This window comes from Equus asinus, chromosome 17 (assembly GCF_041296235.1).
Source record: "Equus asinus isolate D_3611 breed Donkey chromosome 17, EquAss-T2T_v2, whole genome shotgun sequence".
Taxonomy (NCBI): domain Eukaryota; kingdom Metazoa; phylum Chordata; class Mammalia; order Perissodactyla; family Equidae; genus Equus; species Equus asinus.
Window position 1 is genome coordinate 47,197,702 of NC_091806.1, and position 19,568 is coordinate 47,217,269.

Consider the following 19,568-nt stretch of genomic DNA (forward strand, 5'->3'; position numbering starts at 1 on the left):
CCCCTTTGACTGTTGGACATGTACATGTATCCAGCAGAGGCCGCAGCGATTGAATGGGGCCCCCTAGGAAACCCCGGCCATCTCTGCCCAACCACACTCCCTTGAGCTTCTCAGATGCTCAGCTACACCTGCTGCCTGAAGTGAGGAAGTCTGGCTATCCAGTTGACTTTGGCCTGGTAAACAGCAGCATGGATGACCGTCTTGTGGGGTAACAGGCCCAGGAGGCGTGGCCCCTTGCTCCCTTGAGACCTGTGTTTGGCAGAAGAGCCCAGAGACATGCCGGCGGACACGGCCCGTGGTATCTGCTCTGCCTCTGGCAGTGCCAGCCGCCCGCCTGCGAGGTCCCGGGGAGGTGGGCCTGTGTTGCTCTGATGGGGCTGAGCTGCCCACAGATTCGTGATGGCTGCGACTGGGCTAGTTCGCAGGCGGCGCGGCGGGTCCTCACACGCTTACGGTGCTCCAGACTCATCTGGGCCACCAGAGGCTGCGCAGGACGCTTCACACTTAAGGCTCGGGAAACAGAGCGTGACGCGTCAAGACAAGGATTAGCCCGATGTGCCTCTTACAATCATTCTTCTTCTCAAAGAAAAACAGACTGTGTATTGCCGCTCCCTTAACTTACAGGGACAAGGGAAACAGTTCTTGTGTGATCAGTGGCCTCCATCACTGAAAGCAAACATTTTGTTTGTTTTTAGCAAAATGTGAAAATATCCATCCTGCTGACTTTGATAAGCAATACCGACAAGCACCACCGGGGGACGACACAGCACAAGGGGAAGTGGGTGTGACAGCTCAGGGCTCTCGGCCAGAACGTCCTCGCTCTTTCCATGGAAATTCTCAAATACATTGTGTATTTTAACTAAAGGAAAATACTGAAAGTGATATAGTAGAGAGCACTTTTTATGGAAAATTAATTGATAACACAATCTTATTTCAACTTTCTTTTTATTTTTAACTGAAATGACTGTGTATATTCCACAGTCTTATGATGAGAAAGGCTCCAGAATCACGTCCAGGTCTTCTCAACATTTCATTTCTCGAATTGTTTTTTACTTCATGTTGTGCATTGATATGGGCTTCTCAGTTCAGAAAACAAGGCACTATAACTATTGTATCAGCTACATTAATACATTGAAGGTATATTTATCCTTTCATGAAATATACAGCATTTGAATACAATATGGTTTTATGCAGATCAGGTTCAAAACACCCAAGGCACACGCTTTATTTTTTTCCTTTTTTTTTTTAGTTTCTGTATTTATTTGAAGGCTCATATTAAAGTTTCAGAATTGCTATAAACAAAGAGTTCCAGAGTAGAAGCGGTGAACAGTGATTGTTATAATTTTAAACATAAAACGGTAAAGACTGTGAAATGTAGAAGTATATTACAGGAACAATCAAGAAACAAAATCACTGATACAGCATGGATAAAAAATTGAAATGACCAGATCTGCTGAAGTCTGAGAAACAAGTTTGGAAATTCCCCGATTCCCCACAAAGCGCGGGCAGTCCCGTATGCATGCAGCTGCTGTGGTCACCCAACCACTGGGGCGTTTTCACCTACTGGCGTGTGCACATGGGTGTCTACGAATACAGAAAGACATTCCGGTTCACCGGTTATTAAAATGCCTCAAATGAAGTACAAGGAAAAGAAAAAGTCTCCCAATAATTTTTTTTCCCCTTAAGACAAATGGGTACATTTATCTAGAAGAAGAGGCCTGGGAGGAGCCGCTGGATGGTGAGGCGGGCGGGTTAAGGGACGGTAAACTGCAAAAGACGTGAGAATTAGAATTTTCATGGACGCTGAAACACAGTGGCTGCTGTTCAAATGGAGAAAGTGCCAAAACAGAAGAAACTGTCCAGAAACTAAAGACAAGTTTTTACTGATGAGGCCGAAGAGGTTCACTGTTTAAGTTTAAAATGTGCTTCCCTCCAGCGGAAGGGATAGCCCCTGTCTTCCCGGCTCAGTTCTTCGCCAAAAGACACAAATTCTCTTGCCCCGAGCCTTAGTGCGTGCTTGCTCACCAAACACGTTAGCGTTAGTCAGCCAGGGGGGCTGCCCAGCTCTGCAGTCCCCGTGGCCTGACAGCAAGAAGACAGCCAGGGGTGGGTGTGGGGGAGACCCAGCCTCCGAGTCGGGCTCACGCTCCAGGCCAGCCCTGCTTCCATCCCAAACCGCAGGAAAGCCAGGCCTCAGCTGCCCTCACAGCCACGTGCACAGACGTCCGTGCTGACATTCCCCCAGTTCTGAGATAATATACGTGTTTCCGTCTGTACTTTGAGCATGCTTCAAGGAAATGGAGCCAAGGCGGATTAGCTCAATGAAAGGAGAATGTTTCCTCTTTGATGGAAGATAGCATCAGGTCAGTTTTCTCGAGGTAAAGTGGCCATGATGTTCCAACAACCTACATTAGACTTCAAGTTTGGCAACTTTTCCTTTGTTTAATTCAGACAGTGTTCACTGTTTGCAATCAGAACCACAACCTTAGTGCAATAGTATATTTATTTTTTTTTTACAGTAATTTTGGTTGCCATACAAGAGATTTAAGGATTGGGAGAAAGTGCAAATTACAGGGGCTTGATTGTTGTTGTTGTATTTTAATAAAATCTAAAAAGAATAAAAGCACAAAAGTAACAGCAACATAGATAATGCGAACACGTTACACAAACTGTAGTGTGAAACAGACTAATTTCTAAAAAACAAAAAAAATTCGTTAATGGGAAAAATCAGTATTTGTGGCCCACACACAAAAAGTCATTGTCAGATCACCTGGGTAATGCTTGCTTGTTCAATAACTCAGAAAAAAAAAAAATCACCATTTTATTAACCAAAGAACCACAAATAATTCACTTTGTGATATGTAAAGTTTAACAAATCAACAGTCACACTGAGTCATTTTTATATTATGAATGAACTTAAAGTGTGCGGACACCCTGGAGAAGGTATCTTGGCAGGTCTACGGAATTTACATCTCGAGAGATTTTGGTTTTGTATACACAATGTTACAGAAACTAGGCATGTAAATGCAATTTATTTAAATTACAGTATATAACAAAAGTTGATCTTAAAACCTGGAATAGTATTAACATGATCTTCATATGAGCAGTTTAACATTTGTTCCACCGTTAAAGAGGGGCACGGGACAGGGCCTGGTCCTAACACGTCCCAAGGGGGGAGGACAGTGGGCAGCAATGGGAATGAGGAACTATTGCTTTCCGTAGCAGAATCATCGAATGGAGCCGGAGGCTGACTCCTCTCGGCAACGTGTGTGTATTTTGTTGTCAGTGCAGGTTCTCACGGGTCTATGACTTCTCTATGGTAATACAGGTCAAGATAAACGGTTTCCTCAGCTCTTTAGTCCTTACGTCTGCTTGCTTCTGGGTAGTTGCATGTGACTTGGAAGTCTCTTTAAGGAAGGGAGTAACGGCCAGCTCTCTCCCACTGGCTCCCAGTCCAGTAAACCTAAAGCCACCGAATTGCGATTGGTTACAACCTACCAGGGGTTTCCTTTACCCTCATTCTGTCTAGAGCACGTTGCCTGGCACTGAGCAGCGAGGTCAAACCAACAGCAGGCAACGAAGAGCGAGCCACGGTGAAGGGCATATGCACTGAATTTTGCACTACCACCAAATGGAAGACAAATAATGGCCAAACCCCCATTGTTACGTTTTCTGAAATCTCGGGCAGCCTCAGCAGGCCACCTGTGGTATCTTGGCTTGAAATTTCTCTAAAGTAATAGCATTCACCACACGATGGAAAAATTGAGAGTACATGGAAGGAAAGCGCCTTAATACTCAACTGACTTCGAGTTGGACTGGATCGTTCACTTACCAAGACTGACCTGCAGGAGGTTTTGGAACAGAAGGAGATCCAAAACTCGGTTTCCAGTTCAGGGGCACGTGGCTGGAAACACTGTGTGTGTGGTGCGTGTGTGTGTGTGTGTTTGGAGAAACTGCTGCATTGTGAATTGTAGCCACATTTGAAGAAATAATTGTCCTCCGATGACGAAGTTCTAGCAAAGATAGAAAATATGACACAGCTCTGCTGGTTCCGATGCATCCAAATAAGGGTGATTTAAAAAGGTCAGACTTTTATCATTATTCCACAGAAATAGTAGTATTAAATCACAAAAGTTTTTTCTTTAACTTTCTAGCACTGAAGTGGCACAAAGGCTGCCTTGTAGGCCAGCCACTTTTTTTTTCTTAAAATATTGTGCTTATAAACTATCTGTACAACTATTTAAACTTGCAGTAAAGAAAGAGAGTTGAAATTGCTAAATTTTATGTGTTCATTCTAGAGCTGTTTCAGACCTAATCAGACACTTGATTGTGAGCATAAAGAAAAAGAAGGAAAAAAAAAATCATGTTTTTATAATTAGAGATGGGCTAGGCTAGTTCTGAAATCATAATAAAAGCCCAAAACCTGACATTCGAGTTTCTTCCAAACGTGGGAGAATGTGCTGGAAGCCTGACTGGATGTTTTGCGGCCCATGTGCAACTGGCGACCTCCTTTGGAAACCAGAGGCATTGTTCCGGGGTCGGGGGCTCTAGGAACAGGAACGGGGCAGGGCTCACGAAATGCCAGAGAGGCAAGACGGCGCTCAGGACACCTCCCTGCTCCTTCCTGTCTTCATCGCTCTGCTCTGCGCCCTCACCCTGCAGCCCACCTTCTGTTCTCAACCCTGGGCCCTGTCTGTACGCCATACCCGCTGGGTTCTCAGAAAACCGGCTGCACTATTAAGACAAGCTGGTGGGGTTCCTGGACACTCCGAGACAAAGGGACAAGCCCCTAAGCGCCCCCTGCCCGGCCTCAGAGAGCAGGAGGGCCGTCTCAGTGGCCACCTTACCCTTGGCCGGGCGCAGAATGGAAGTCACTGCCCCCCAGGCTCCTGGCAGCAGCACAAGCCCATCAGTACCCTCGGGCCTTGTCCCTCAAGTCAAAGTGCATGCTCCCCTGCTCTGATCTTTGCAGAATTCAGCACAACGTTGTTTTAAAGAATCCCAAAAGGCAGAGAGCCCCCTTCTCACAGTCGTGGAGAGACTCCTGGCAGACTGCTGCTCTCATCCTTGGGGAGACTTTGGACCCAGGCAGCTGCGCACTGGCTGGTTCCCATGGCCAGGTCTCCCCTCCTCCTGGGAATCGTGACTTTGTGCTTTGACTAACTCCATGTGACATCTGTTTGGCCACTTTGGAATTATGCTAATAGATTTGCAGAAATAAAGAAAGAAAGCTAAGCAAAGCCGAGCACGATCCCATTCAGACTCCCCATCCCTGCCAAGAACCTCATGGCCAGAGAGCCACGGATGCACATCGCAGGAGATGGCGGGGGGAAGCTGCAGGAAAAAAAGCTGCTCTACCTTTCAGGCCCGAGAACGTGCACCGGACAAACAAGTCTGAGGGTGTCTTGCTGCAAGCAGAGTACAGGGAAGAGAGGAGCAAGTGAGCACTGGTGCCCTCCGGGAGGCACGGGCCGAGGAGAGGCCTCGTGCAGGGCTGGGGCGAGAGCTGCCCGGAGGGCGGAGGAGGGAGGGCTCAGGAGGTATCGAGAGCACACTGGTGTCTGCCTGCAAGAGCAGGGGTCCCGTGCTAAACCAACGGGGGAGTCCCTTGGACCTGGCAAAGAGAGGTCACCTGCATGCTGGGAGGCAAGCTATGAATCTCTTTCTGTGTTAGAAAAACTCCCTCCCCCGGCCCCTGTTGCACAGAAACAGCCTAAGAAACCCACAAGAGAGCTGGGGAGTTTCCAGGCCTTCACCCAGCCGCACCATGGACACGCCCCGCCTTTCTTTGGGTACCAGGAGACAAACCCGTGGAATGGGGTTGGTGCTCACAGACCTTGCTTGGCCATCCAAACATTTCAGTATAAGCCCATCTCTACTTATAACAAAAGTCTGTGAAGGGAAAGAGCAGCCACCCTTATCTGTCCAGCAGCTGTTTCAAAGCCCTTTCTATGTTCATTCTGTGCCCGACTCGAGTCACCCCAAGATCTATTAGGTCTTCCTTCTGAAGGTTTGGTAAGTGACTGCCATCGATCTCATTGTCCATGAAGGTCTCTTTATGTTCACCCAAGTTTAGACTTTCCAGCCAATCCGCCACATCTGGTTTAGTCCACAGGTGGACAGGTTTAGTTGTGAAAGGCTTATTTGAGATTGGCTGTTGCAGTATCGACGGGGACGGCGACCTGCTGCGTCCCGCTGGGTTCAAGCCAAAGAGGTCCCCGGAGGGCGGCTGGCTTGGAAGGCTGAAGACATCTGAGAGAGCGGGAGAAGGAGATGCAGCGGCAGCGCACAGGGGGGCAGGCAGGGTCTCTTTGTTCATCTCTGTTGGCGAGACCACAGGGCTCGGGGCGCGTCTTGTTCCTGAGGTCCTACTTTCGTAGTCTGGGGGCCGGCTCTGCAGGGTGATGGGCTGGGAGGTCCCAGGGCGAACAGTGAAGGTGACCGTCGTGCTCCGTGTACCTGAGATGGTGCTCATGACCTCTGGGCTTCTGAAACGGCAACAACAGAGAAGACCGTCACAAGCTGGGTCACAAAGCAGGTCAGCAAGGAAGGGGGAGGAGACACTCAAACCACACCAGAGCGCCTAGTGGCAGATGCACTGGCAGTGAGCAAGTGACTTGCCATGCCAGGATGGGGGCAGGCGGAGAGAGGAGCAGGGGCAGAGGTCCGAGGAGGCACCACGGCACACGGCAGCCCGCTCACCTGACCCCACGCTGGGGAGTGGGTGGGTTTGCCCGGCTGTGTGAGCAGAGAGGGGCGGCTAAGACCTAAGACAGGCCCAGAGCGAGGTCTGGCTCCCAGGAGGGGCGTGTCTGGTGACATCACCACTACCGCTGGAGGAAGTGACAATTTCTGCCTCCTTTCAGCCACTAGGGGAGCTCCCTGGAGGCGAGCCCCTCCCTCTGAACTGCCTGTCAGACCTCCTGCCTTTGGACTTAAAAGGGCAAGTGCAGGGAAGGGCTCCTTGCAGGCTGGCCCTTTTCTGGCGAGTGGGAAGCCCCACAGCCACGCGGGGCTTGAAGAAACCGTCCACACCACCAGAGAACAGGAGTACTCTGCCGGAGTTCAGTGCCCTGGTCCACTCTAGAAGGGCGTGCTTCGCAGTCGACGCTCTCCAGCACCGAAGGGGCTACTTTGTTGGAGGAGGACTGGGGGCGCTTAGGTATTTTTTCAGCTCTTTTGAGGCTCACTAATAGGACGTGCAGTCCTTACCAAAAAGCAGAAATCCGAAAGGAATCCCACTCACCCAGTGGTGGCCTCGGGAGCCGTGGGAGGCCCCGTGCCCTTCCTGCTCTGGCTGGGCAGGGGAAGCCCCAGGGACTGGATGGTCAACCTTGACTGGCCCCAGTGAGACAGCTGGACGGTCCCGAGGGGAGGAGGTCACATCTCAATGCCAGAGAAGTCTCTAGGCTTCGTGCTCGCCTACATGGAGATGGTCTCGTAATAGACGGCACCCTCGCTGGTTTGGGCCAAGGCCCAGGGCAGGCTCTCAGCCACACACAGAGAGGCAGAACGACCCCTCTAGGCCCTGGTTCACACTCTTCTCTGCTGTCCCCAAGCCAAAGGCCTGTCCACCCTACCCCCCTGAGAAAGCCACAGCCACAGGGAAGTGGCAAGAACAGGTGTGTGTGTCTTGCCTTTTGGACTTAACTCACATGAATGTGGACAGACCACATTCTGGAAGGTTCTGTCCTACCATGGGTCCCTCCTCTGGATTTGGACTTGAGATGTCTCTTTACGTCCTGACTCTGCCAAATGGCAGCACAGGCAGGTTTTCAGCCTGTGAGTCTCCGTGTCCTTATATATGAGATGGGTTCCACTCCCTCTTAAGTGCTGTGACAGCCGGGGTGGACGCGCTCTGGAGAGCATGAAGAGCTGCTCAGGTGCTGACGTCATGACCAGCAATGAGAATGGACAGGCTGCAGCATCTGTGAGAAAGGGCCGAGGACGAGCAGGAGCTTTGTAAACTGAGGGCAGAGAGCTGGAGGCGGGGCCCAGGCTCCCTGCTCTGTCTTGTCTTTTGTGGCTGTCCGTTCTCTGCCTCTGATAGATACTGGGGTAAAACCACCATCGGTACCTAGGTCTCTAAGCCTTGCGAGGCTCCCCACTCGATGGCAGTCATGGTTACTTCAATATGGACAGCCCACTGAGGAAGCAGCGGCAGACCTGAAGAGAGAGCTGTGCTGGGTTGAGCTCTGACCTGGTCATAAGGAGAAGCACTTCCAAGGGCGGGTGGATGCACATGGGGCCAGGGACACCCATCCACGCGCAGAGCGTTCACATGCAGTCTCCAGCAGGGCTGTGTGCCCCACGGTGGGGTTTCCCACAGACAGGAGGTCCCCGTTGGGAACCTCTGGGGGGAGGGTGTTGCTTGTTGGTGGTTGTGGTTACACCACCAGGTAAGGCAGGCCAGGCAAGACGGAGGACGCCTCCTCCACTGCGGCTGGCGCAGTCACTCAGAGTCAGGAGATCACGGGAGGGAGACGGAGCAGCAGCCTCTCAGGTCAGCCCCGGGGTCTCGGGAGAGAGGTGGCTGTGGACACAGCAGGGACACGAGGGGAAGCCTGCAAGTGCTGGTGCTCACGTGGGACCAGGAGAACCACTCCAGTTCCAAGCCGGGCAAGAGCTAACGCCGGCGGAGAGCCAGGAAGGGCCCCTCAGGTGGCCTGTCTCCTCTCCTGTCTGCTGTTTCGGGGAAGGCTCATTCCTTCCACTTTGATCCAACAATTAAGCTAAGATGGCGGAAATAAAATCCTCACTGAGAGTAAAGCCACTCCATCTAGATGGGCTTTGAGTTGTTAATTAGGTCCAGGGACCTCTGGGGAAGAAAGAGGTTTTTTCGTACAGCGGGTAAACCTCCCACACCAGCACACTTGCTCAGGTGAGAACGCCTTGGAGTAACGGTCCCGATGTGCCGTCTCTAAAGGTGACTGTGCCTGTGGCCCCGACCCTGGGTGGACCCCCACGGCACTGCAGCTGGGGAGTGGGCTTGTTGCCCCCTGGCTCTGTGGAGCAGAGGCAGGTGAGGCTCCCAGAGGCAGAGCACTGCCTTGCCCTTGGGCAGCATCCAGCAGTCGGCAGCTCGGGGCCGCAGGACGGGCTCAGCGCCACCCTCCCTTTGGAAGTACCCAACCGTTCCCAGGTCGGTGGGAGTTCTTTTCAGGAAGGCTCTGCAGGCAGCTGTGTCTGTCGTCAGAAGCAGAGAGAGGGCTCTGCACACATGTGGGTGGGCAGCGAGAAGGAGAGACAGCACACCAGAGACGAAGAGCATTTCTGCAGGGCACTTACTTCTGTTCAGCATGACCCTCTTCTGTTAACACCCATCATGGAGCAAATGAAAATGACAAAATGGAATGGCTTGAGACAACACTGCAAGATTAATTAAAATGTAAAACGCAGCTTCTTTCAATGGGTGACATGAAAGCAGTGGGACAGACACTGGCTGAGAATCTGTCCGTGCTGGTCTGTTTCCGGCCAAGGAGGCAGGGAGAGGGGTGACTGCCCAGAACAGAAAACCAGTATGGCATCACTTTCACATTGCGAACGGGAAATTCACAACCCTGCCTTCCTCGGCTTGGTATAATGTGGATATAAAGAAGGAAAATATGCAGGAAAAAGTTGAAGAGAAAACAGCAACACCAGAGTGATGTCAGCCTCTGCTGAAGTCCTGAGAACCAGCCCACAGCCAATACCCTCCCGGGGCCCCTGCACCGTCCCGGCTTCGGCAGCTTAGGGTAAGTCAGCCCTGTGGGTGAAGGGAGGTCACACAGGTGCCTGTGCTTCCCTTCAAGTGCACACATGAGAGTAGGGCCCGGCACTAATGACATGGGCCGTCAGACCTGGCCACGTGCTGGGGCCTGCCCACACACCTGCTGAATGTCGCCATGGAAAAGAATAACCAGAGAGTTTGAGAAGCAGAGCGGAGGCCTGCCCTGAGCTGGCCCGTGCTGCCCTGCTCCTCAGCAGCTTGACCAATTCTTGGGCCATCACACCGCTGTTATTCACCAGATCCTCCTGGTTGCAGAGATCATCATGTTGCTAAGCAACCAGTGGGTTCCCGGGTGGGACACACAGGAATCTGTTGCCCTGATTTAGAACACAGACACATGCCTACTCACACACTATCCTGTCTCTCTAAATCCATATGGAAACATGAGAATTAAAACGAAAATTCAGAGTTGACTAACACTCTGGGATGCGGTGAGTCTTCATCAGCCATTGCAGGTTAACGGTGGGGGAAGTAAATATTCAAGTGGCTTTTTTGTTGTTTACAAATTCAGTTTGGCTCTTGAACAGTAACTGAACGTGGGCCAGAGGTCGCTCTGTGATGACGGCCAGGCGTATTCATTCTGCCCTCACACGAGCTGTGCTGGGGCTCCGAGTCCTTTCCCACAAGATTCTCTGCATTTGAGTTACCATAGTTTTCCTGACGAACCCTATCTTGCATGTAAAATGGCGCGCACTTCCAAGCTGCTCTCTTATTAGGTATCTTTATAGCATCTCGATAGGTGGGGCATTAAACAGACAGAGAAGGGGCTGGCCTGGTGGCACAGTGGGTAAGTTTGTGCGCTCTGCTTCGGTGGCCCAGGGTTTGCAGGTTCGGATCCCGGGTGCCGACCTAGCACTGCTTGTCAAGCCATGCTACAGCAGCATCCCACATAAAATAGAGGAAGGTTGGCACAGATGTTAGGGACAATCTTCCTCCAGCAAAAAGAGGAAGATTGGCGACAGATGTTAGCTCAGGGCCAATCTTTCTCTCTCTCTCTCTCTCTCTCTCTCTCTCTCTCTCTCTCTCTCTCACACACACACACACACACACACACACACGAGAAGGTGAGGGGCACCAAGTCATTCACAAATCTGCCCAAGGCCTGAGTGTGGACACTGGAGCCAACACCTCTCAACCTGGTCCATACCTGGGTGTCACTGCTTTCCTGTACTCAGTCCTCACAGTTGCCCTGGGCTCTGAGCACCAGGAGGGGTCCCTGGTCTGTCTGCGGTCCCAGGGCCTGGCCCACGATAGGTGTTCAGTAAGTAAGTGTTGAATGAATGGTGGATGGACATTATTAAGCTCATGTCTCAGATCAGGAAGTTGAGTGGCCTCACCAAGGTTACAGAGCCAGCACTGGGAGCGTGGGTGGCTGCCTTGTGTTCAGCAGCCATGCCATCCTGCTGGAATGTTCATGTCTAAACAGATCGAGAAGGCACCCAGTGTTCAGGGAGAAGCATTCACCCCTGATACACTTTTGCCGAATGGTCCTAGTGTCCAGACTGGGCAGAGAGGATGTAACAGTGGGACTTGAAACTGGCCGTTTGGTGAGCGAGGATGTAATGCTGCACCCAGGCTGGAAGGAGCCCTTCAGCTCGTAGTCCGCGAGGGAACACTCCGAGAGCACCTTTCAGGTCCCTCTAACTAGCATTCACCTAAGTATCGCAGTTTCATTCACTGACGCTTTAACATTTCAATCGGTGCCGTGAAATGATAAAACCGCCGTGACGGCGCTGAGGTTATGAGAACGCCATTCAGCAGCTTCTATTATTGAGTTAGTTTTGAAGTCTGTGCTCCGCGACCAGCGGGGCAGATAATTTTTTAACAACCCAAATTGATTTATTTTAAAACCAGAGGCTCTCAGGACAACACTGCAGAGAGCCGGTGTCGAGCTGGAGGCACGGGCAAGGGCGGGGGCAGCTGCTGCGAGGCAGTGGGCGCGGGGCCTCTGGAGGGCGGCGGAGGCTGGAGAGCGACTGCCTTTCCTGAGGACTGGCCTGGCTCACACGTCTGGCCAGCCGGCACCGCCCTCGGAGGCCTCGGCGACCTGGAGCTCCACCCAATGCGCCTCCTCCCCAAGCCGGGCGGTGCCTCCAAGAGGTGGAGGCCAGCCTCAGTTGCCCCTGGACCCACCAAAGAAGAGCTAGGCAATCTAGAGGGGATCCTGGGGGATCCAGCAGATGCTACGCCCTCTGGACGAAAGCCACAGGGCACCCCCACAGGCACACACTCCCTGCTCTGTCCGCCCGCCAGAAGGTGAAAGTGACCTCCCACTTCCTCGGAAGTGCTGATGAACAACAGATGTTGGTTTAGGATGATGCCTGGGCTTCCTGGGTCCTAGCCCCTTGTCTGGGGTCAAAGGGTGTAAGTCAGGCACACTGTGCTGTTTTTCTGGGTTCCCAAGGCACCTGTCTCCATCCATCCACCTCTCTCCAGAGCACAGGCTCCCTGGTCTCACACCCGGACCCCACGGTGGCTGCTGACGGACCTCTCTGTAACCTCTGTGTCACCGCATCATCCGCCTAACCAGACAGCTGCTGGGTCATCTTATGAAACCAAAGTCAGGTCATGCTGAGCCTTTGCCTGGACCCTTGGATGGCTGCTGTTGTCAGCACGCGGACCGGCTCTTCCCCACGGCCCGGCCCCTGCCAGCCCTCCCCGCACTGGGCCACAGCTCCTGCAGCCTGGGAAGCGCCTTCTGGCCACTGGGCCTTGCGCTCGCTGTCCCCTGTGCCTGGGATGCTCCGCTCCTGGTTTTCTGCACAACTAGTTCCTTTTTGTATTTCAAGTCCTTCAAATGTCACTTCCTTAAGGAGTGTCACCTTCCTGCACAGCATCACTCCGACTCGTGAGCACATCTTTGTTCCTCTGCAGCACAAGGTGCACGTCGGGTGTGTCTCGTTCTTTATTTACTGTCCATTTCCCCTGGGGACTGCGGCACCCCACGGGAGGAGGGCCCTTGAAGGTTTTCTGTTCAGTGAGAAATCCTGGGGCTCAGCTCGGTGCCTGGCACGTACGAGGGAACCACTCATATTTGCCAAGTGAACGATTAATGACTGAATGCGCCGCTCGGCTTCCGAGGGCCCAGGCTTCCTCCTCCTTGGTGTGCATCCCTCTTGTTGCTGTCCTCCCTCAGGTCGGGCATGGGGCTCCACACTGCAGCAGCTCAGGAATGCCCGAGCTGTGAACCCGTCGGAGATGCTTGAAGGGCTCTGGAAGGTCAAATGCACCAAGCCAGTGGAGGACACTCCCGCAGTTGTCAAGAACGTGTTCATATGTGCCCGTTCTCACGTGGGAGCCACGGTGCTGTCGCTGGGCCTGCTGGCACTGCCAGTCATCCTCTAGGCTCTGAGCTTCCCAGGGAAGGGGTGGGGGCCTCCAGCCGCAGTGCCGACGGGCCAGGAAGGCCCCGGCAGCTTTGGGGTTCTCCCGAGAGGAGAGCCAGCGGACTCCTCACAGAGGCTCACACTCCCCTCTAACCTCAGCCCCCTTCCCTTTGATGGAGTGGGATGCCCTCTTCAAAATGAGACCATTGCCTGGGAAAGTCGGGCCAGGCTGCCCCGGGAGCACTTTTCCCAGAACTGCCTGGCGGCTCCCTTCTCAGCGCAGTGTGTCTGGATCAGGCCTGAGGCAATGCCTCCAACATTATGGACTAAACTCCTCGATCGTCTTCTTTCGGGACAGAATTGTAATCCAGACATAACCAAATCCCACGTCGTCCCTGATTTCGGGGAACAGATCTTAGCAGCAAACTCACTGATGGCTCAAGTTAAGTCAGATGTCCCCAAGTAAGCAAGGGTCTAGTGACACCCTTCTCTTCTCCCTCGGTCCCGTCCTGGGTTCCAGCAAGAAGTGAAAGTACTCTCGCCTCAGCATTGTTGCAAAGAACCCAAGGGTGGAAGTAACTTAGGGGAGAGTCAGCTGAGGCTCCTCCCACTTATGGCACGGACAATTGTGAAGCGACTCTAGAATCTGTCCCTTTCTCGGGCGATTAAAACTTGTTTCTACAGAAATGGCCTTTTTACACCGTTGTTCGTCTGTCAAAGGGCAAGGCCGGTTTTCAGTTTTCCCTAGGAAAATCCATTTCTTTTTCCTCAATAGGAATTCCCTTCATCCAGTTTCGTGCCTCATTTTGCCCAGGGCCATTTCCAGCTCTTAATTTTTAGATGCATTTGAGAGTAGCGGCCTGAGGCCCGGGCAGATGAGCCCTGGCTGAGAGGATGCTGAAGGGGGAGGCAAGACCCAGCAAAGGCGGGGCATGGCTCGGGGGTGTCTGTGTGAGAGGAGAAATGTGGGTGAGTGCCGCCGATTCCTAAGAGAGACACAGCGCCCGGGGCCTGGGGACCAGCTTTGGCACACCCCGGGGCTCTGCCCGGTAGCCGCTGCCCCAACTTACCGCCATCTGCATGCCTCGTGGCTGCAGCTCGCGCCCACTGAGGGCTTTGCCTGGTGAGGCTGTGAGCTCAGAACCAGGGAAGCCAATTGAGGGCCCAGCTTAGGGCCTAAAGTCAGTGACCTTCCTCTTTGTCCCTTGGCCTCAGGGCCATCCTATTCCTGGTCCAACTCACTGTCACCCTTAGTCGTGAGCAGGAAGAGCGGGATGCAGCCTCTGGTACTCAGCAGTGCTGGCGCGCGTCTGATGACTGACCTTGCCTGTTAGCTGCCGCCGGGAGCCAGGGAGGAGACTTCCGGGCACTCAGCTGGGCTCAGGGTGAGTCCCCGGGGCCTGAGAACAGCCTGCCCTCGGGTATCAGCCCTGCGGATGTCAAGTCCGCTGCCCCTGCGTTCCAGGCTGATCCTGGGCTCCAGTGAGAGGTCAGGAGTCAAACCCTGAGACAGCTCTCGGGGTTGGAGGTGCTGCGTCTTCCGGCTGAGTACCCTTGGCCGAGTGCTCCACTCTCTGAGCTTCGTTTGCACATCTGCACAGGGAATAATTATAGCCCTGCCTGCCTCAGCGATGCCCAGCAGCTGGCGAGTGCTTAACAGATGCCGGCTAATGTTCTGGGTGTAAGTGAATTGGGTTATAAATAACAGAACAGACCGGAGGTGGCTGTTCTTGGCAACCGAGCTTCAGCTGGAGGTGGTCCTGCAGCTGCTCTCGAGAAATCCAGCAGGACTCTGCCAGGTGACGTAGGCTCGGAGGCCCCTCCCACGTAGGGAAGTGCAGAGCAGGGAGCCCTGCAGACACATACAGCTCGGAGACCCAGCTTCCTCCGAGCCCCCGGGAATCCATCCAGTGGGGAAATGATTAGAGGTGGGGAGCCGAGTGGCCCCCTGGAAACCCCACTCCAGCTAGGAGTGCCCAGGGGACGACAGCTTGGTGCAGGCTGCCCCTGGCCTGGGTGGCCCTGGAGTCACCCCCTTCAGCATCTTCTGACCTCCCAACTTTGCTAATGCAGGGAAGTGCTAGTCAGAAAAGCTGAGCCTCGTCCTGGCTCTGCCTCCTGCTGGCTCACACGTGGACAAGCCACTTGGCTTCTCTGAGTCTCCATTTCCCCTTCTGAAAAATGGGTTTGTCTCGTAAAGATTATTCACCCACGTGAAAGTGTTTTGTAAAATGTGAAACACTGAGATGAAGCATTCACATAATGTAGCAGCTAAAGAACTGTATCATCCAATGAGAAAGGGCAAGACTAGGCAGTTCTTAAGATTTCCTTGAGACTTCTGAGCCTATGATATTTGTAGGTATGTGTGTACATACGTCCACCAGAAACAGGGGATTTTTAAAGGTTTTCTCTTCAACCCGAGGTTCTATTGAAATGTCACAGCTGTTGCTGGGTGCCCCATTAAAACACGGCGGTGTCAGCTTGCTTCTCTCTACCAAGGCTGGCTGGTCACTCTTCCTCTGAGGGGTAATGGGAGCCGTCCAAGTAATGTCTTTACGCCCACACTGAAAGGTGGCTGGAAGGTGGCTGGGACCCTGTGGCTCTCGGTGCGCCTCAAGACCCCGCCCTAATGTGGTGTCGCTGCTAATAGACTTGGATGTTGACGCAAACGCCTGCCCAGCAGGAGCCTGAAGAAAGACTGCATCAGTCAAAGTGATGACACCCGGGAGTAAACGTCGGTGGGAGAAGCTGGAGAACACCGCCCCTGGGGAACAGCAAGCTGGTGCGTGTCACGTGTCACGGGGAAGAGACCCGAGAACCTTGAGGAAACGGCGGGAGAGGGAGAGCTGCGGGCGGGCGGGGGGGGGGAAGGGGGGGCCTGTGCTGTGCTGGAGCAGCGCGTGCCTCCCGAGCCTGCGGGCTGCGCCGAGACCCCCAGGCTCTACCCCCAGTCCCAATGGCAGGCACTTAGATTCTGCAGGATGCTGGGAATGGCTGACCTGGGGAAAACCGGCTGGTTTTCTTCCATGAGGTCTGCCCGCCAGGGTAGGCTGGGCTGGCAGGGGGCTGCGTCTCACTCAGATTCACCAGGGAGGCCACAACCTGGCCCGCCCCACCCTCAGCCCACCGAGCGAAGGGAGGAGGGCAGAACCCACGCACACCGCATCACACCCCCACGTGCTGCCAACCCCTCACACGCCCAGTTGGCATGGCTACCCTCTTGCAACCAGCTTGGTGGAGCTCAATTTGGGTTTCTGTGGGGCTCTCGAATGGCCTTTCGGGTGGTCCTGGCAAAGATCGGGAGGACATGAACGGAGAGAGCAGAGCCCCTCTCTGGAAGCCCAGCTGGGGAGGGCTCGGGCGGCGGCAGTGTAATAACACAAGTCTTTGAGGGGAGTGCCGGCTGCTGTCCTGCCAGGATGGATGGGATCTTTGCTCTGCGGCCCGGACGGCGTCCCGGAGAATGCGGAAGAGAAGCGCAATGATGCGGCCAGCACACAGGCTTTCGGCATCCCCTCTTCACGTCCGCTGTGGTTCTCCTGAAGGGCACCTCCCGGGCAGCACGGGCCGGACGAGACAGAGGACAGCTCAGCACGGAGCGGTCTGCGTCTAAGCCAACTGAGGGACTTACCTTGGAGCGAGGCTGGCAGGCTTGGTTCCCGTCGGCAAATCCAGTCCTTCCCCAGGCTTTGCCGACTTCTCTCGGTTCATTTGCTGCAAGATTGAGTTCAATTCACTAATCACATTCGCCTTTGGGCCTGAGAGAATCGGACTTTTGATCTCCGAGACATCACCCCACAACTTGGAGGTCCTTGGCTGGATAACCTTGATTGTCCCGGGCTGGACACCACCCGGCGGCGGTGGGGGGGCTGGCGGGGGGATAACAAAGCTATCCACATCCTCTTCCACGAGCGCGTCTTGATAAAGTGCATTGCTTTTGTGAATTACGGGCTTCATTTTTGGCTTAGGAGGTACTGGGGGTTTGTCAACCATAAATGCTTGCCCATCTGCATAGACTGTGCAGGTGTCCACGTTCTCCCCGCCTTCGGAGGACAGGGTGGAGATGCTGGACACTGTGGAGATGGTGCTGGTCGTCTCGAGATGGTGGTCACTGCTGCTCCGGCTGTCCACCTCCTCGATCCCAGAGTCTGTGACAGTGTCAAAGCTTTCGGGGGGCGGCAGGAATGAGGCAGGCAGACAGTTTGAAAGACCGGCCGGCTTCTTGCTATCTGCAGAGTTGGTGGGTTGGCTGGAGTTCAACGAAGGGGGCTGGGAGGCGTCGTTTTTTTTCTGCTTGACCAAGTCTGTGAGAGCGGGGACAGAAGCGACGCGGTCGTCGGGGATATCAAAACTATTGGCAAATTCCAGGGGAGGAGGCAATGGCTCTGTAAAAATAAATTCCTCGTCCAGGTCCACGGATGCCAGAGGGGGAGGGGGGATGCGGAATGGCAAAATCACCGCCTCCTCCATGGAGCCCACCGCCACAATGGTCCTGCCGGGCGCGGCGGCGTTGGCGGGCTCTGGGCCGGCGGAGATCTGTAAAGCACCTTCGGTTTCGGGAACGCCTTCTGGCACCTCGGTGGGCGAGCTGTCTGGCTTTGTTTCCATGTCGGCCTTCTCATCCTCTTCCTCCAGGAAGTCGTCCGACCGGGCAGCGTCCACGGTGTGGACCATTAGCAGGCCGGCCGACTTCTGCTGCGACGTGTCCACGATGTCGATCAGCATGTTCTTCTTGTCGTCGCCCTTCCGGTCCTTGCCCAGCTCCGTCTCATACTTGTTCTCCGTCTCCTGCCGCCTCAGGGGCCCCCGAGTGTTCTGCCTGGTTACCGTGGGGAAGCCCGCCTCCACGCTGGGCCGCATTTTGGTATCGATGTAGAGAGGTTTGTTGAGGTCGGCCTTGGGGGCCTCCCCCTTGGGGCCCTGCTGGGACTCCTTCATGGCTCGGTCCCTTGCAGAAAGCGCCAGGGCTAGCGGGGAGCTAGGGTCCAGCAGCCGCCCTGTGAGCGGGTGCACGTAGTTCTCGGGGCCAGCCGCGTTGCTGCTCTTGGGGGGCACCGTGGGGCTGCTCTCGGGCCCCTTGGCTTTGGACGTGGAATTCAGTGGCCTGCCGGCCTCACCCTGAGCTCCGGCCTCGCCGACACCCACAAAATGGTTCTCGGGCTCCCTGGGCGCTGCCCCTGACGTGGGCGGTGACAGCTGCTCGGCGCCATCCTCCTCGCCAAACCCACCCTCCTCGGGGAAGTTGGAGGGCAGCATCCGGGGGGCGGGCAGCCCCAGCCCCACGTCTTCGTCCCCCAGGTCCGTGGAGAGGAAGGCCGGGGAGTTCCTCCTGGCTTCCAGCCGCTTCTCCCGGTCTCGGACAGCCCCAGCGATGGCGGCAGCGAAGGGGCTGCTGACGGCCAGGCCGTCGTCAGGCCGCAGCTGGCCCGGCTGCTCCGAAGCCTGGGGGTCGATCTCCATGCTGCTGCCCTGGCTGCTCTTCCCGCTGCTGCTGGTGGAGGGCTCCTTGACGATGATGGTGGGGATGGGGATGGAGCACGTCTTCTCAGGGCTGTCCTCCACGTTGGACTGCTTCACCAGCATGCCCTTCCGCCTGGCGGGCTTGGCGGGCACGTAGACGGCTTTGCTGGCGATCTTGCCCACCTCGGAGTATGGGTTTTCGGGCATCTGGCCCCTCTTGTTGCGGAAGTTGGCCTGGGCGGCGGCGTTGCGGCTGTAGAGGTCCTCGGAGTCCAGGGAGTAGCGGTCCAGCTCTCTCCTGTAGTACAGCCCCTTGTCTCTCATCATGGTGGCCACCGTGTCAGAGCGCGCCGCCGGCAACACCTTGGCAGCGGAGTTCTGATTGAACGCAGGCTTAATCGTCCCATAGACTCTTGGAGTTGGGGACTTGGGACAGTTGTAGGCAGTGGGGGAAGGTGGTGGTGGAGATGGGGGTATGGACTGCGGTGGGGGGGGGATGTCCTCCGAGGTGTCCGGCATGGACAGGCTTCTGGTGAACTTCAGCATGGGAGGGGCCAGGAACTGTCGCTCTTCCTCTGTTATTCCTACAAGTAGAAGGAAGGGTTAGTTTTAAATCACGACAGTGACACACAGCCCACTAAGCTCCTAGGATTGTGTGACATACTACGTCTCTGCAAACTCACAAAGAATCACGATGCACACTTGCTCACAGAACACAGCACAAGCCACGAGGCCAAGGGGTTACGCAGCCCATTCTGAGCCAAAAAAAAAAGAAAGAAAAGAAGACAAAGGCACTGGGGATGCACTGAGTGCGTGCTGCTGAGATGCTGTGCTTGTGGCCGAGTGGCGGGCATGAGGGACGTGTGAGGCCAGGGTGGTAAGGGCCTGGACGACGAGCTGCGTGTTGCTCTGCCGGCCAAGCACTGGGCACCTGACCTCAGGGCTGCTTGTGTGCGTGTGTGCATGCACACACGTGCACATGTGCGTGCGCTGGGGCCGAGCTGGACTGGACC

General features: G+C 54.7%; 1 protein-coding gene across 3 annotated transcripts in view; it reads right to left on the reverse strand.

Moving 5' to 3' along the window:
* Nucleotides 1-944: 944 nt before the first annotated feature.
* The window catches only part of SHANK2 (SH3 and multiple ankyrin repeat domains 2), a 559,575-nt gene continuing 540,951 nt past the window's right edge, over nt 945-19,568 (reverse strand). For all 3 annotated transcript variants that reach the window (XM_070488373.1, XM_070488372.1, XM_070488374.1), the window contains 2 exons: nt 16,727-19,139; nt 945-6,488 (listed from right to left, as the gene is read on the reverse strand). In XM_070488373.1, coding sequence (XP_070344474.1) covers nt 5,918-6,488; nt 16,727-19,139 — 2,984 coding nt within the window. In that variant the 3' untranslated portion in view covers nt 945-5,917. The remainder of the gene's footprint in view (nt 6,489-16,726; nt 19,140-19,568) is intronic.